At 42.5% G+C, this 18,282-nt stretch overlaps 1 protein-coding gene across 6 annotated transcripts in view; it reads left to right on the top strand.

Annotated features, from left to right (window-relative positions):
- srpk2 (SRSF protein kinase 2) overlaps positions 1-18,282 on the top strand; it is a 139,224-nt gene that overhangs the window by 108,323 nt on the left and 12,619 nt on the right. For all 6 annotated transcript variants that reach the window (XR_009654076.1, XR_009654075.1, XM_060914656.1 and 3 more), the window contains 4 exons: positions 1,698-2,528; positions 4,754-4,854; positions 7,478-7,585; positions 13,825-13,894. Coding sequence is in view for 4 of the 6 variants with exons in the window: in XM_060914656.1 (XP_060770639.1) it covers positions 1,698-2,528; positions 4,754-4,854; positions 7,478-7,585; positions 13,825-13,894 (1,110 nt within the window). In the remaining 2 variants the exon portion in view is untranslated. The remainder of the gene's footprint in view (positions 1-1,697; positions 2,529-4,753; positions 4,855-7,477; positions 7,586-13,824; positions 13,895-18,282) is intronic.

Raw genomic sequence — 18,282 nt, 5'->3', positions numbered from 1 at the left:
CACTGGCCAATTTATTAAGAACATCCTACTAATACTGGGAAGGATCTTTTGTTCTGAGAACAGCCTCAGTTCTTTGTGGAAACATTCTTTTGAGATTCTGGTCCATGTTGATATGATTGCATCACATAATTGCTGCAGATTTGTCAGCTGCACATTCAGGCTGTGACTCTGGATCCATTCATTCATTTTTTATGCTGCTTTTCCATTGAGGATCATGGGGAGCTGGAGCCAATCCCAGCTGACTTTGGGTGAGAGGCGGGGTACACCCCAATCAGGTTGCCATCTGTCATGGCGCAAACACAGAAAGAGAAACAGCCATTCACACTCGCATTCACAACTATGGGCAATTTAGAGCTTGACGTAACGGAATATCTTTGGGCTGTAAGAGGAAACTGGAGCACCTGGAGGGAACCCACTCAGGCACAAGGAGAACATACAAACTCCACACAGACTCCAGCTGGTAGGTTCAAACCCAGAACCTGCTTACTGTGAGGTGACAGTGCTCTCCACTGCACCACCATGCCCCTCCTACTAGATTAAATTTCAATTTAATTTTATTCATATAATATTTTTAACAATGGACATTGTCACAAACCAGCTTTAACAAAATCTGGATTTAAAATTTTAATATAAATTTATCCCTCAGATCCGTTGACTAGGGAGCCCATTGAAGTACACTGAACTCATTCGATGTTCATGGAGGCATTTTGAAAAGGCTTGTGCTCACCATGCTGGAAGTAGCCATTATAAGATGGGTAAATTGTGTCCATAAAGATGCACATGATCAGTAACATGGTCAGCAGCATACTCAGATAGGCTATGGCGTTCAAATGATGTTCACTTGATATTATACGGTACAAAGTAAAGAAAGAAAACATTCCCCACATCGTTACACAACCACCACCAGTCTGAACTTTTGTGATAAGGCAGGCTGAGTTTATGGATTCATGTTAACACCAAATTCTGACTCTGACTCGGGTCAGAAATTAAGATTCAGAGATCAGACCAGGCAACATTATGTAATCTACAAGTGTCCAGTTTTGATGAGCCTGCTGAAGCATGCGGTTCTTCTTTTCAGCTCACAATGGTTGTAAAGGTGGTTATTTAAGGTTACCAAAGACTTCCTCTCAGCTCGAACCGTTCTGGCCATTATCATCTGGCTTGTCTCACCAGCAAGGTTTCCTCCTGCAGAACTGCTGCTCGCTGTAAACTCTAAAGGCTGTTGTGCATGAGCAGGAGATCAACCCTTGCTGAAATACTCAAACCAGCCCATCTGGCACCAACAGCAATGTGATGGTTAAAGTCGCATTTTTCCCATGAACTGAAGCTCTTGACCTGTAACTGCTAGATTTTATGCATTTTGCTGCTGCCATATGATTGACTGATTGAATAATTGCATGAATGGGCGTGGATGTTCCTAAGAAAGTGTCCAGTCAGTGTGTATTTTAATCCATTCTGTTCTATTTCAGTATTGAGCATCTCCCTGTCCAATGTTACTGCACTTGAAATAAATGAAGAGGGCGATACTAAGGTCTGTTAGTCAGGCAAGACAGGCAAGCCTCCAACTTCCTCTCCACCCCCACAGTGTTGCAGTGTGTACACACACGTGCAAAGACAGACGCAGGACTCTAACTGGTCCATTCATTTTTGTCTGAGAAGAAAACCCTTCCATATCTTCCTTTTTTCCTATGTCTTAGGTGCAGCTCCTCCAGAGCCACAACAGCAGGAGAATGAGGAGGACTGTGAAATACCTCCCAACACAGACATTCCTGATGACGAAGATCCCTCAGCAGTGAAAGAGACCAACACACCACCACATGAACAGAGCAACAACCCTACAAATGAAGAGGAGGAACAAGAAGAAACTGAAGAAGATGCAGAAGAACAGGAGACAGCAGCAGAGCAGCAGGAAGCTGAAGCAGGGGAGGAAGATGCGAAGGAAGCAGTAGACAAGCTTGAAGCTGAGTCTTCTGAGGAGAAGCCAGAACCAAAGACAGAAGAGTGTGCAAAGGAGGAGCAGCCTGAGCTACCAAAAGAAGAAGAAGAAGAAAGAAGAGAAGAGGACGGTGATGAGGAAGATGAAGATGAAGCTGATGACGAAGAGGACGACGATGATGATGATGATGATGATGATGAAGCAGAGGATGAAGCCCAGGAGCTTAGGAACACCACAGAGAGCCACAACGACACCTTAAAAACCAACGGTCATGCAGTAGTGGATGCAAATCATCCATCAGACGCTGTACCCGTGGTGCCCTCACCCTCACCTCTGCTGTGTCCACTGGTGGAGTCAGAGGTCAGCACCACTGATCGGGAGGCCTCTGATGCCTCTTATGAGCTGTTCAATGGAGACACAGCAGCACTCAGTAATGGCGCTCGACACAGAGCCACGGCACCACGCTTCCCTGAGCTCCCTCTGGACCCCGAGCCGGACGAGTGTGAGCCTGAGGAAGAAGAGACAAACCTGAACCCCGATGCCGAGCGCAGCCGCACTGTCTCATCCTCCAGCACCGGAGACACTCCTAAAGGTGGCGTACACACACCGGCTTCTGTTCACTTCCGAGAATGGCTGACCAGAGTTTTCCCCTTTTATTGACATTTATAACATTTATTTTTATATGAAATATTATAAATATACCCATCAAACATTCTTTCCATGGATGAGCATCATACTAGTGGCAGAAGTATAGGTATCAATTAGAGATATAGGACTAAAATTGCTTGCCATTACTAACATTTTTTTTAAATTGAAATGAAACTGATTTATTTAGTCAGTTAGTTAATTAGTTAGTTAGTTAGTTTTTTTTAACCTTTATTTTATATCTACTGTCTTCATCTTGATGGCATTTACTGACTTGCTCCAAACAATCTCATTCTACAGTGACAATAAACGTATCTTATCTTAACCTTGTTACATTAAAACCAAAATGACTTGAACATGATCTGGATTCAAAATAAGTGTTTAAAGTTAGTGCTTATGTAGCGTAACTGAGCCAAATACAATAATGTTTGAAGAAGACTGGCTGTGCTACGATGAAATATAATTCAGATTATGCACTATAATATACAGTGCCTTGCAAAAGTATTCATCCCCCTTGGTGTTTGTCTTGTTTTGTCACATTACAAGCTGGAATTAAAATGGATTTTTGGAGGGTTAGCGTCATTTGATTTACACAACATGCCTACCACTTTAAAGGTGCACATTGTTTTTTACTGTGACACAAACAATAATTAAGATGAAAAAACAGAAATCTGTAATGTGCATAAGTATTCACCCCCTTTCGTATGAAACCCCTAAATAAGAGCTGGTCCAACCAATTCACTTCATAACTCACATAATTAGTTGATTAAGATCCACCTGTATGCAGTCAAAGTGTCATATGATCTGTCACATGATGTCTGTCTAAATCAACCTGTTCTGGAAGGACCCTGACTCTGCAACAGTACTAAGCAAGCAACATGAGAACCAAGGAGCATCCAAACAGGCCAGAGACAAAGTTGTGGAGAAGTATAGATCAGGGTTGGGTTATAAAAAATATCCCAAACTTTGAATATCCCAGGGAGCACCATTAAATCCATTATAGCAAAATAGAAAGAACATGGCACCACTACAAACCTGACAAGAGAAGGCTGCCCACCAAAACTCACAGACCGGGCAAGGAGGGCATTAATCAGAGATGCAACAAAGGCACCAAAGATAACACTGAAGGAGCTGCAAAGATCCACAGCGGAGATGGGAGTATCTGTCCATAGGACCACTTTAAGCTGTACACCCCACAGAGTGGGGCTTGATGGAAGAGTGGCCAGAAAAAAAGCCATTGCTGAAGAAAACACGTTTGGAGTTCGCCCAACGGCATGTGGCAGACTCCCCAAACACATAGAAAAGCATTCTCTGGTCAAATGAGACAAAAATTTAACTTTTTGGCCATCATGGGAAATGCCATGTGTGGTGCAAACCCAACACCCTGAGAACACCATCCCTACAATGAAGCATGGTGGTGGCAGCATCATGCTGTGGGGATGTTTTTCATCTGTAGGGAAAGGAAAGATGGATGGCACTAAATACAGGGCAATTCTGGAGGAAAACCTTTTTGAGTCAGCCAGAGGTTTCAGACTGGGATGAAGGTTCACAGTCCAGCAGGACAATGACCCTAAACATACTGCTAAAGCTACAGTGGAGTGGTTTAAAGGGAAACATTTAAATGTCTTGGAATGACCTAATCAAAGCCCAGACCTCAATCCAATTGAGAATCTGTGGCATAACTTGAAGATTGCTGTACACCAACGCAACCCATCTAACTTGAAGGAGTTGGAGCAGTTTTGCCTTGAGGAATGGGCAAAAATCCCAGTGGCTACATGTGCTAAGCTAATAGAGACATATCTCAAGAGACTTGCAGCTGTAATTGCAGCAAAAGGTGGCGCTACAAAGTATTGACTTTGGGGGGTGAATACTTATGCACACTCCAGATTTCTGTTTTTTCATCTCAATTGTCGTTTGTGTCACAATAAAAAACAATGTGAACTTTTAAAGTGGTAGGCATGTTGTGTAAATCAAATGGTGCTGACCTTCCAAAAATCAATTTCAATTCCAGCTTGTAATGCAACAAAACAGGACAAACACCAAGGGGGATGAATACTTTTGCAAGGCACTATACAATAGAGTGTGACAGTAATGACACAAGTTTTATTTATTTGTTTTTTTTTCTCCTCTCCATATGATATTGTCCTAACGTTTCTGTACTTGTTCACTCAGCTAAAGCACGAGCAGCTGACCTGCTGGTGAATCCTCTCGACCCTCGCAACGCTGACATACTCCGAGTGAAAATAGCAGACCTGGGCAATGCATGCTGGGTGGTAAGATGAAACTGTTTTGTGGGCCTGTAATCCATCGGCTTCCAAGATTAATCTGGGAAGCGATATAAAATACAAAGTGTCGTTTTTAAAGATTTTGCCTTCAGTATAACTTCAGCGCAAACTGAGTGGCCAGGTTATTAAGTACACACCTATCTTTGCAAAAACCATCCAAATCATGTGACTTCATTGTGGGGTATAAATCAGGCAGACCAGCATTTCTAAACATGTGGTGTTAAATATGGCATAGCACTAGTGTGTCAGTCCTGAGCTTTTCAAACATGAGCTTTCATGACCGTTTCAAGGGCAAGGTAAGAATAGGGCAAGAAACAAAAATACTACCAGTGATCATGAATCCTGTGGACAAACACAGCTTATAGATCAGAGGGCTCAGGAGAGAGTCGTGAGAATCATGTAGGCAGTCAGACAGGCTAAACTTCATATCCAAATTCAACGTTAATCTACAGAAAACCATCTTTGGATTTTCAGTGCTTAACAGACTTTGTTTAATTGACTAAAACAGCCACAAACCAGCCTCAGAGACAGGTGGCTTTTAGCACAAGCGGGTCAGCAGCTGTAGGCAAAGCTCAGAGGATTCTAGAAGGAACTTGTTTGAACCAGTCAAGTGGGTAAAACTGTGAGAACACTGTTTGGCAAATAGGAAATATGCATGCCATACCTAGGCTAGCTGATGACTGGGGCTAACTATTTAGTTTATAGTAACTGCTTAGCCTTTTATATAGAAAATATTAACCCCTTCAATGCCCTTGGACGAGTCACGTATGTCATGAAATCTTTTACCGCTGTGCCTTATGACGGAAGAATGTTTTAGGCATTGACTGTAATTCATATGTGCCACTGTGAAGTAAAAGTAATGTGCCATGTAAGGTACATAAAAGGAGGTGTTTATGACGAGTAGCGTACATCATAAGGCACAGCGGTAAAAGATTTCATGACATACGTGACTCGTCCAAGGGCGCTGAAGGGGTTAAGGCAGAAGTGGCTGCACAGTGGGTCCCTAGTTCGGTCCTGAACTTGGGTTACTGTCTGTGTAGAGTTTTTTATGTTCTCCCCATATTCGTGCACAAAAACGTGCAAATAGGAGGATTGGCTACGTTAAATTGCCCCTGGATGGGGGCGTCGTGGCCCGGGGGCGCCGTGGCTCAGGTGGCTGGGGCGCCGTGCCGTGGATCCGGGGACCCGGGTTCGGTTCCGACCTGGGGTCATTTCCCGGTCCCTCCCCGTCTCTCTCTCCCGATCATTTCCTGTCCTGTCTCTGCACTGTCCTATCCAATAGAGGTGAAAAAGCCCCAAAAAAAATCTTTAAAAAAAAAAAATTGCCCCTGGATGCGAATGTTTGCATGGGAATAGTGCCCTGTGAGTTCTCCAAACTTGTGACCAGTGTAGCTCGGGTTGGCTCCAGATCCACCGTGACCCTGACCAGGATAAGCACGTACTTCTAATGATGGAATGAATGTAAATGCAGAAACAAAACAAGACCACTGGGAATATCAACATTAACATTTTCCTCAGATGTGTTCTTGTGAAAGACTCTCTAAAATTACACTGTAGTCAACTAACCATATAGAAAATTTGATCAGAAAATCAGGAGACTCAACAGGATTGTTGAGTTGGAAAAAGTTACCAAGTTCTTACAGATCAGAACATCATCATTTCCTGAAGAGCTGAACAAACATGAATCTCTTCTTGGCTCCAGTTTATGCACACTTGGATGGACATTTCCAGAAAGATAGTGTATCATGTCAGAAGGCACGTATCATCACAGAGTGTTCCAAGAACATAAGAGTGAGTTTGTATTGCTTCAGTGGCCTGCGCAGATTGCAGCTCTCACCCCTCTTGAGCATCTGTGGGATGATGTGGAAAAGGCTGTTATGCAATGCAGTCACTTCTGCATGATGCAGCATTCCTGCACAACACATCCAACATCTTGGAGAGTCCGTTCCGAGGCAAATTCATGTTTCAAAGGCCAAAGGAAGCATGTATTCTACTAGAAATGTGTATAATTGTTGTGTATGTTTATCATTACTCTCAAACCAACCTTTGTAGTAGTTGCTCTATTTTAAAATTCTAGGGAAATGCACTGAACATCATTTTTATTTTTGGACATACAGGGCATCATTTTCATGATCATAACACAAGCGCAAAAGCAATGCATAAGGAAAGGGAGCAATGATGCAACTTTGTGCTCCTAGAAACCATTATTTATTTATTTACTTACTTACTTACTTTATTTTCAAGATTACAGTGTGTAGGTGTAACAGATATGTTGTCAGGATTTTTGTGACCACAGGTTTCAAGAGGGCACTAAGTAACTTTGCTCAATTTTGGACGAAAGTGGGTTTGAAAATTAAATGTCAGATGTCACAGCCCTTGTTCTGCTGCTCCACCCATATTAACGTAGGTGCATTGATTTCTGTCCACATAAATTGCAACTTGTTGAGAAGGGGAAGAAATGAAAAGAAGAAAAAGGAACACATTAGCAAGATGCCGAGGTTGTAGCACCAGATGATCTAATAGATTAGTACTAATTAGTACTATTGATAGGGCAGTGTCTCGCTAGGGTGACTCAGACAGTGAAAAACCAGAGATTCTCTTTTGTTTTCAGCACAAGCATTTCACAGAAGACATTCAGACGCGACAGTACCGCTCTATTGAGGTTCTAATCGGTGCTGGTTACAGCACTCCTGCAGACATCTGGAGCACTGCCTGTATGGTGAGCATTCTATTTGATTTATCTGTGCATGTTCATTCCAGCATGCAACACTATCACAGAACCCATATTTGTATCAGCCAATCACACAGAAACACAAACCTGCAAACACTGATCAGTTCGATTCATCCAATCTCTGATATTCTTCATGTCAATCACTGAAGTTGTCCAATGAATAAATGATATCTGATCATCTCTTTCTGTTGGTCTTTGCACATGATAATTACGAAACACACTGTCAAGTCATCTCAGAATTACCATAATTAGGCTGCTTCCGACTTAGAAAAACATTCGAGCTTCTCGCAGAGTCTTAATCACTAGCTGGCATGAAAATGCAACTCACGTGTCCCAGAATGTGAAATAACTGGCTCTCAACTGAGTCTGCTCCCCTCAGGCTACAAACCTCGCTCTAAATTATAGGATGTGATTATTAGCTATAACTGCTCATATTTGTTATGGGGAAAATTGCTGGGGGTGTTTAATATTTTGGTTCCTAAATTCATATATTAAAGCTAAATATAAGTCTCCATATTTTACTTCACATGACATGACATTACATTACATGACCTTTAGCAGATGCTCTTATCCAAAACGACCTACAACAAGTGCAAAAGTCAGGTACAAGAAGTGCTGAACTTCTAGACAAGAATGTTCTAGTGCCAACTGAACAAGTGATAGAATAGCAGAGTGTAGTATTCTGTTGAAGTACCAGTACTCAGCAAACAGCCAAGGAAACAAACCAACCATACAAATGAACTGACAAATTATGACTAAATAGAGAAAAATAAAACTCCAACGGCTAACCCCAGGCTAGACAGTACACAACTTGGGTTGGTCAAGGCTGATACGCAGTTACACAGTGGGTAGAGAAGCAGCGTAGAGGTGCAGCCTGAAGAGGGGAGTCTTCAGTCTGCGCTTGAAGGTGGTCAGGGCGTTGGAAGTTCTGACCTCACTGGGAAAGTCATTCCGCCAACGGGGGCCAGGACAGACAGCAGTCTTGAGCAGGCTACAGAGGAGCATGTTATGTAGCATATTATGTTACATTTAACATAGCATAATGTATAGCTCACTTTTGACAATGTTGTCAATAACTGTGTATCAGACCTTTCCTACACTACTATATGAAACTCTGTTTAGTTAGATGCCTTAAGTCAAGCATAGCGTAAGTTCTGGCAGGCCACAAAGTCAAGCTCAGCCCTCAATCGCAGTTCCATCAGCTGACTGCAGCTGATCTCAATCCAGCCCACATCAGCTGACAGCTCAGCTGATTCCCTTCTACGCATTCTATTGGCATATCTCTCATAGAGCACCTTATTGAAGCTGCTTTAACCTGCCTACCTTTGCTGCTTCCTCTGCAAGCTATTTTGCACCCCATTTCCACCCTTACTCCTCCCCTTTTTTGCTGTCTGACTTTAATCAGTGTCATTTCTGTATCATCAGTCCAGGCCACCTTCTTCCATTGCTCCATGGTCCAGTTCTGATGCTCACGTGCCTAATGTAGGCACTTTCCTGGTAGACAGGAGTCAACATGAGCGCCCTGACCAGTCTGCAGCTACTCAGCCCATACAAGCAAGCTGTGATGCGCTGTGCATTCTAACACTTTTCTATCATTAACTTTTTCAGCAGTTGTGCAGATGCTCTTCTTTGGTTCACTGATTGTCTTTCCTTGGACCACTTTCTAATAGATGATAATCACCGCATACTGGGAACACACCCATGACCTACAATTTTGGAGATGTGTTGACTCAATCATCTAACCATTGCATTTGGCCCTTGTCAAAGAGGCTAAGATCCCTAATCAATGTCATTTTTGTTGCTGCCGCCCTCCCTGCTTTAGCCGTTCCACGCAGGCACATGGAAGGGCAGGGAGGTGTGCTCTCCCTGCCCCAAGGCTTTCCACATAGGTTCGAGGAAGGTCAAGGAGGTCCCATATTCTGACCTTATTCAGTGTCATCTCAGTTGTCATTGATGCCTGCTCTGTCCTGTACCCTATTGGGGGGGGTGCGGCTTTCCCTGCTTTAGCCTTTCCATGTAGGCACATGGTAGGGCAGGAGGTCCCAGAACAGAGCCAGCTGCCAAATACAACTTGTTGCAAATATTGTACTGTAAATAAAGTTCCTTGATGAAAGGGGTCCTGACAGAATGTTATTTTCTGTCAGAGTTGCTTCTTCTTCTTCTTCTTTGTTTAACGTCCTTTTGTTCCCATATTTCATGGGGTTGGACGAGCTATGAGCGTTCTCCATCTCAGTCTGTTATAGACCATCTCTTCTTCGAGGTTAAGTTCCCTCAGATCTTCCTCTATAAACGTCTTCCATGTTTTCAGGGGCCTTCCTCGGGAACGTCTTCCATCAATTACAGCTTCTGCTGCTCTCTGTACCACACTGCTCTCTTCTTTTCTTTTGATATGCCCAAACCATCTCAAACGTTGTCTTCTCATTAAATTCCATATGCTTTCCACTTGACATCTCTCTATCACTTCCTCACTTGATATTCCCTCTTCCCAATGTATATTTGCCATATATCGGAGCATCCGGCAATCACATCTCTTCACCATGTTTTCGAGGTTCCTAGTCATCGGCCCTGTTTCTGCTCCGTATATAAGTTCGGGCCTAATGCATGCACAGTACGTTTGTACTCTACCTTTTTAGGGGAATTCCTTGAGTCTTCAAAAGTCTAGATATCTGTCTCCATTTTGACCAAGCAGCTGATATTCTGGTTCGAACTGCTCTCTCTGCACCTATAGTCAATAGTGTCGCCTACCGGTAGGTAACAGAAGCTTTCAACTTCTTCGATTGTCATCAACTCTTATTCTGTCACATATCCTTATCTCAGCACCTTGTTCTCTTCTTTCTCCTCTTCTTGTACAAGCAGAGCAGACAAAGTTTTCACCTGCTTGATTTACTCTCCTTAGTCCAGAACATCTCATGTGGCACCACTTCCTGCATTCTGTACATAGTATAGAGTTGGCGCCAGCGCTCGAAACTAACGGTGTCCCGATGTCCCGGGGACCATAAAAAATGTCATCGGGACACAAAATTATCATATCTGGGACAATCCCGGGACAATGGAAAAAAATAGATCTAGAAAAAAAGTTCTACATTAATATTATTTACAAAGCCGTAACACATACGTAGACATTCACCTAATTTGTCAATTTTAATTTTAAAACGTTAACAGCGAAAAATACATAGTAGCTACACTTTCGATGCACCTGCATCCGTAGGCTACAGAGCGGCGCATTCTGTTCTAGAATCTTCGGCCGGTGTCCGCATTATATGGACTCGGAATGGAATTGCTAGCGCACACGCTGCGCCGACTCTTGCCAGAACAAAAATGCTGAAGTGGTTGAAGCGGACCGACCGCGGGGAAGAAACTGAAAGCCCAGACATAACGTCTCCGGGACCTTCAGGATCCAAAGTGTCATCGCCTGGTCTGCAGGCAACGCGAGCAACTGAATGAACACGTTATAAAATACAACAGGAATGATGTGGATGATATTGACGGAAGATACCGTTCAACAGAATAAGTGAGTTTTCTTGGTGTCTTTCTAGTTCAGAAAGTTTAGTCAGTCAGCAGCACAACTAGACTCGGACCTGCTGCCACTATGCTGATGTTGCTAACATTTGCACCCGGCAGCGAAAGTTCATAAAATGGATAACGGAAAGTTCATAAAATGGATAACGGAAAGTTCATAAAATGGATAACGGTAATGGATAACGGAAAGTTCATAAAAATGGATAACGGTAATGGATAACGGTAATGGATAACGGAAAGTTCATAAAAATGGATAACGGAAAGTTCATAAAATGGATAACGGAAAGTTCATAAAATGGATAACGGAAAGTTCATAAAAATGGATAACGGTAATGGATAACGGAAAGTTCATAAAAATGGATAACGGTAATGGTGAAAATGATAAGTTGGCCTTATAAGTGCCAACAAATGTTCAAGGTACAAGTAGATGAAATGAACATAAAAGGGGTCTTATTTTCAACTAAAGTGTACTGCAGATGTAGGGAGTTGAAACATTTTCTGAATGAGTTAGTTGGCCCCTTTAAATAAACGGGTATCTATTCATACAGTGAGATCGCCAAAGTTTAATAAACTGAAAATGCAATAACTGTAATTTTGAAGTAGATGATGTATAGGACATGTGTCGCTTGTGTCTTGTGACCAGGGCTGGACTGGGCCCTGTTTTCAGTCCGGGAGTTTAATTCACATTCAGGCCACTTTGAAATGGAGGAGGAATTTGAGTACATTAAAAAAGATAAAACAAATAACTGTTCTTTCACAATGCTTTTTATTTGGTTTAAATTCAGGTAGTGACAATGTATGTTGTTCGTCGTTCTCTGCATTACTTTAGGGTTAATAAAACTTCCATTACGCGGTAGTTTAATGACCACAAACGTAATGCAGAGACCGACGAACGATTTCATCTAGTATGAGACGGGGCTCCACTTAAAATTGGATGGTGTGTGGCCACGTGTCTAATCCGCATATACATTTATCTGTGTCACCAACATGTCCCAAAGTTCCTTAGTGAAAATATTTGAAAACGCATCCAAAGGACATGCATCTTCAGAAATCGGCATCTTCGGCCCGGGTGTGGGAATGAACTTTTACGTCGGGGGCGAAATCCAGCTGACTGCCACTCCAAATAGCAAAGCAGCGAGTATGGCTGATTGTTTCGCGTTATTTAAGATGAATTACACAACACATTTTTAGTCACATAGTCTTAAAATAATGAAAGCACCCATCTCGCGTGCATTTGAACCAATGCTTGTGCATTACATGCCGCATACGCCTCGAAAATAATGGCAAATCAACAATGCTGGGTACTCAGCAACCGCAGATAAAGCGTGAGGACGCATTAGGCAACTCAAAAATGGTTAAATGAAATGTAGGCTAAAGCAAGTGTTCGATTCTGCTTAGAATATTGGCATACGCATACACCTCTTCTAAGTTATATATTTAACAACAATTATTTAACATCAAATATGACTTCTAGGCCTATGTGTTCATAACCACAATGTGCGCACGCCTGTGGAAATGCACGGTGTGACAGTGAGATGAAATAGGCTGGATGAGGAAATAACGCGCAACAGCGCATTTGGGACCTGTTCATCTAAAATTGTTAATAACTGGGATGTAAAGCAATGTCTGGTTCTTCTTAGAATTAAGACATACACCACATCTATACCGTGTAAATTGCGAGATTTCACATGACAGCAAAAAGCTGAATTGACATCGCAAACTATCGACACATTATAGGCCTAGCATAGACTGATAAAATCGACAAACAGGGTTATCATACTCCATATCTTTCGTAACCTACCAGCTGGTCTTGAGAACATATCTGTCAATTTGGCACATTTTGCTGCCACCTCCTTCCTTTTTTTAAGCTTCGCCCTTTCGGTTCCACCTGGCCTCTTTCTGCCCTCCATCACTGACGCGCACTGTTTCGCGCCAATGTTGTTTAAGTTCCCCGCAATACAGAGGAGGAGTCTTGGACCAAACCAACTGCAATAGAGGGGAGGGGAGAATTTCCTTATTTGGTAGTGCCTATTTAATCTGCTGCGATGCTGTCGGCGTCTGGGCTGCCATGTGAAAATGCAGAGTGCAGTTGAATTGATGATTAATGCAAGAATAAGATCAGTGACCAAAATTTGTGAAAATTATTTTCCCCATGCTCCAAGCAGGCCACCATTGATGGTTTGGGCCAGGGATGGTCCCGGCTAAATATAGGGCCACCCCGGCATTGCTTGTGACTTATTGTAAAAATGATATAAAGGGTTCAAAATCACATAGTTACAAATATAATAGTAACTTCATATGATAATATTAACCACTGGTTATTTCAGAGAGGAAAAAAATGGGGACACTATTGCTTCCATTCGGGACAATACAACACAGAATTCGGGACCACTGGGGGACACAAAGAAAAAAAGTTAATTTCGAGCCCTGGTTGGCGCCTACTCCCATTCCACAAACACTGCATGGATATCTACCGTGATCCCTGATCTCAACTTCCTCCTTTGTTTGAAATTGAAAATTTATTTTTTCTAGCCTAGAATAAATATTTAAATATAAAGTTTGTGTGAGTGGGATAATTGAACTTGACTGCTTTGAGAACACTTAAACGTAACATTTATGCAGTTCAATGATTGGACTCAGTTTTGTGTCAGCCATTGATTGTGTTCCAGTTACAGGCTGTTCACTGCTCCTGTGTCTGTCCCCTTCAGGCGTTTGAGCTGGCGACAGGAGACTATCTGTTCGAGCCACATTCAGGAGAGGACTACTCACGCGATGAAGGTAAATCTCCGATCACAGTCACTTTTCATCAATCAGTCCATCAGTTTTAATCAATTATCAGTTTGAATTCAATTATTCTATTAGAGTAATAATTCATATAATTTCTACTATATTCATATGATTATATCAAACTAACTGTACTGCTACCATATATCATACAGACATAGTCACTTGTATATTATTAGTTTTCAGATATATTTATTGAGAAACAGCACATTCATCAGGTGATTTTGCATGACATTCAGCCACTTGTTTATTATTAAATCAGAATACTGTAATTTCTTCTTTTTTGCTGAGTATTTTTGTGCGGTATATAATTGTGTATAAGTTCAAGGTTTAGTTTATGTGCCTGGTTTCTAAGATCAATGTCTCTTCATTCACCACTAAATTTCTCACTTCACCCTTTTCTTTCCTTTCACCAAATCTTCATTCAGTCTCAGTCATCATCCTCCAGCCTCAGACACTCTCCCACTCCACTAGCTTCAGCTCAATCCCGTCCTTTCACTCTTCTATAACCACACACATACGGTATATCCTGTAGATCAGGGGTTCTCAACCTTTTCTACTTTAAGGCCCACCTATTGATACTTGTAACGAGTCGGGGCCCATTAAAAAGATCCCCAATTATTTTGGCTCATCTATTCTATTAGAATCTAATAATCTATTGTAAAGTGTATTAATGGAACACAACATCACTCCCTGTTACAGATGGGAGCCCAGGAATTAAATAAATACAATAAAAACAAACTGTTTATAATTGTAGGTATTGTATTTAAAACTGTATGGATGTGCCAGAAGCCAACATAAAACCATGCATGCAGGACATTCTCAGTCAAAAGGGATTAATGATCCAAAAGTGGAGTCTGGTCCATTAACACAAGAACTTATTGCCATGTTTGTGTACAGAAAACAAGCAAGTTATTCAAACCAAAAAGTACACTCAAAAGAAGTGGATATAGAAACCACTCAGTGTGATGCTTACTTGCTTAAGGATGTCCATCACGGGCGATTGCTCTAAGACAATGAGGGAGGTTCAGCCTCCTCTAAAAATGATGAACATCGTGTAGGATGAATTGCGCTAGGCTTATGTTATAGCCGACCTTATAACATTGCTATTTCAGATCCAGAATCATAGAAATATATGTGCTCAACCCAACTACAGTGCGAAATCATTCCGTTATAACTTTCCCCAGTTCGCCTAATGTGTGCGTGAGTTTTTCCCCCTCGTGACAGCGCGATGCAGCCCAGCCTCAGTGGACTTCAGTGGCATTTGGGAGCGATGCGCTTTTCAATATCAAAATGCAAGATGATTATTGGACAAATACTGCGAAAACGCCCGCCCACGGACTCCCACAGACTCCCAGCCTCACAGTGGGAGGGACATGGCAAAGCTTTCCGCGAGGAGACTGGTGATTGGTGAAAGCGGCCGGATATTTTCTTTGATTGACAGCTCGTTTCAAATATAGACAGGCAGCGGTGAATTTCAGTTCAGTCCCATGTGGATTTGCGAGTGGTGTGGTGTATTGTAAGAGATCAGCTTACATTTCAATTTCATTCATTACATACGGTTTCTACCAGCTTTTTTAGTTTGTATATATTTTCATTGTAAATAAAGTGTAAATATAGTGTTGTCAAGTTTGCTATCTTAGTTCCAGAAATTTCGTTTATTTGAGTGACTGAACTTGAACTTGAGGGGGCTAGTCAGCTAGCAAGAAAGTTGCGCACGGATGCCAAGCATTGTTGATTTAATTTTGGCAAAGCCATTTGCCAGTCTTCCTTTCGAGGAAAAAATTAAAATTAAAGAGCAGGGTAGACCAACGCCTCAAATTGACTTGGTGAAAAAGGTAGGGAATAATACTCGTTCCTTTCAGCTCTCCTGGTACGAGAAAGTGAATTGGCTAACAGGAAGTTCAGTGACGAGGAAAATGTATTGTTGGCCATGCCTCTTGATTAAACCCGGATCCGTGATTTGGTCAAACGTGGGCTTTGATGACCTGCACAATTTCACAAGGGCATATAAAAGACACGAGATCAGCAATGAGCATGTGAATGCATGCGCCCGCCTAAGCTGTCTCGGCAGAGTCAGAGTTGAGCATGCCGTGAATGAGGGTGTTCAGAATATATATTTCTCTGGATATGAATTAAACACAGCTACAATTTGGAAAACATTTTTAAACAAAAACACAGCCGAGAACATTTCACACTACAAACCTGGATTAAAAGTGAAGGGTTATCAAAATTGTCAATAAAACATTTCTCAGTCAAAATCAGTAAAATATAGGGAAAGTGTCATTGAATGAAATGTGTGGCACCCAGCTCTATGTTTGGCTCCCCAAGGTCAGTGCTTGTGCCTATTCCAGAACACTCTGCTGTTACTGCTGAGGTTCCTGACAAAGAGCTGCTTTCAATAATGATCAATTTTTAAACAACATGCCACAATTTTAAAATATAAAATGTTAAAATATACCCCCCCCCAACACCACCATCATGTATATTGTACAGTAGGCTAATGGGCCAAAAGAACCTGTTATTTCACAGTTTGTGACCCTGCCAACAATCAGCCAGATCAGAGGCAAGAGTATGGGCAAAATTGATGTTTTTTTTTTTTTCTTTTAAAATCTGGAAATATCGTAACCGACCCGCCTCCCCTGTTTGAAAGACTACCAGCCGCCACTGATGTCCATCGTATCCGATGATGACAATCCTGCCTCTGCTACTTGTGAGTTCTCATGTGACTATAAAGTCCAATCTGTGAGCCACACTGCCTGCCGCAGACAGAACAGTTAAGGGCACTGACTGGGGGTATGGGTGTGGAACTGGCTTCACGTCTCATCAAGCGTCTCCTGGTTCGTCTGTCTCCTCGGTCCTCCTCGAGCTTCTGCACCCCTTGCTGACAGAGCTGCCGCCAGATGGAGCATTAGGTGGCAATGTCCTCCAGCTGGCTTGGGTTCAAACCACACTTTTTCATAGTTGTCTTCAGTTGGTCTTTGTAACGTTTTTCTGGCCCCCTGCCAGGCAGCGGCCAACATGTAGCTGGCCATACAGCACCTTGCGAGGTAGGCGTTCCTTCGGCATCCTGATGATGCGACCGAGCCAGCGAAGTTGGTGCTGTGTGATGATGGCCTCCATACTGACACAGTTGGTCTTGTGGAGGATTTCAGTATGGGGCACTCGGTCACTCCAGGTTACAGTATTCCCAGGATGCATTGGAGGCATCTGATATGGAAAGCCTCAAGCATCTTGAGGTGGCGACTGTACAGGGTCCACGTCTCAGGTGTAGAGGAGAGTTGTGATGACTGCCAGATAGACTGATATTTTGGTGTGGAGTTTGAGGTTTTTATTTTGGAAGACCCTTTTTCTGAGTCTGCCAAAGGAAGATGATGCATGTTTAATCTGGTTTGGTATCTCTCTGTCGATGCTGGAGTCGTCAGAGAGGAAACTGCCCAGGTGTTTGAAGGATTCCACTATTGTAAGTGGTTTGTCGGAGATGGTGAACCACTCAGTGTGATGGATCCTTACACGCTAACAAAGAAGGATTTTTCCTATGAGTTGGAAAATGATCCATCCGCTGAGTTCCCCGACATCTCAAACTACCTGGTGCTTCAGACATCGTTCTACACAGGCAAACAGATGAAAACCTGGAAGAGCATGGAGTAGTACAACTTTTTATATGTGGCTGGATTAAAGATCTGGGGATCAGGACACTACAAGATAGACGGCAGTAGACGGATCTAAGTGCAGGAAGAGTGTTTTTATTAGCAGGCGTTATATTTACAAAAGCAAAACAGAAAGCAGAGTATTTAAACAGCGTTATAAACATGGCTAGAAACAAATGTGACAGTGATAATGATAATGCTTCGCAAAGCCTCTGTGAAAACAGCTTCCGTATCTGCATGTGCTGATTGCGCTCAAATCAGTATCAGGTGTTTCCCATAACAACTGGTTCCTAAGCTCGCGCACAACATGCTCCATGAGTGCACGCGGCCGCTCAAGCTGCGCCAAGCTCAAGCACGCAAAGGCGTGACAGTCAAGTGTTCACCTACTGTACTGTGTGACCACAACTTTTAGCTCACGTGTATATCGCCACCAAAATGCCTCATTTTCATCAAGAACCCATCGCAAAGTATTGCGAGCTGTAGTGTGACCGGAGCTTAATGAAGCGAATGTGATGTCAGATGCAACCCAGCAATTGTACCCAACTACGGTACAAGTAAAAAAATTAACTTCAACTTGAAAAAAATCTGCAGTCCACTAGATGGCACTTTGCGGCCCGTGGTCGAGAAACACTGCTGTACGGTATATCCATGTACTTTTTCCTCATTCCTTCTGATTCCCTCATTAAGTTTATTCTCTACACCATTTCCCCACCATCACACCCAAAATATTGT

Source organism: Neoarius graeffei, chromosome 2 (genome assembly GCF_027579695.1).
Source record: "Neoarius graeffei isolate fNeoGra1 chromosome 2, fNeoGra1.pri, whole genome shotgun sequence".
In the NCBI taxonomy this organism is placed as follows: Eukaryota; Metazoa; Chordata; class Actinopteri; order Siluriformes; family Ariidae; genus Neoarius; species Neoarius graeffei.
The sequence above is the reverse complement of the archived record's forward strand: the minus strand, read 5'-3'. Positions and strand labels throughout refer to the sequence as shown.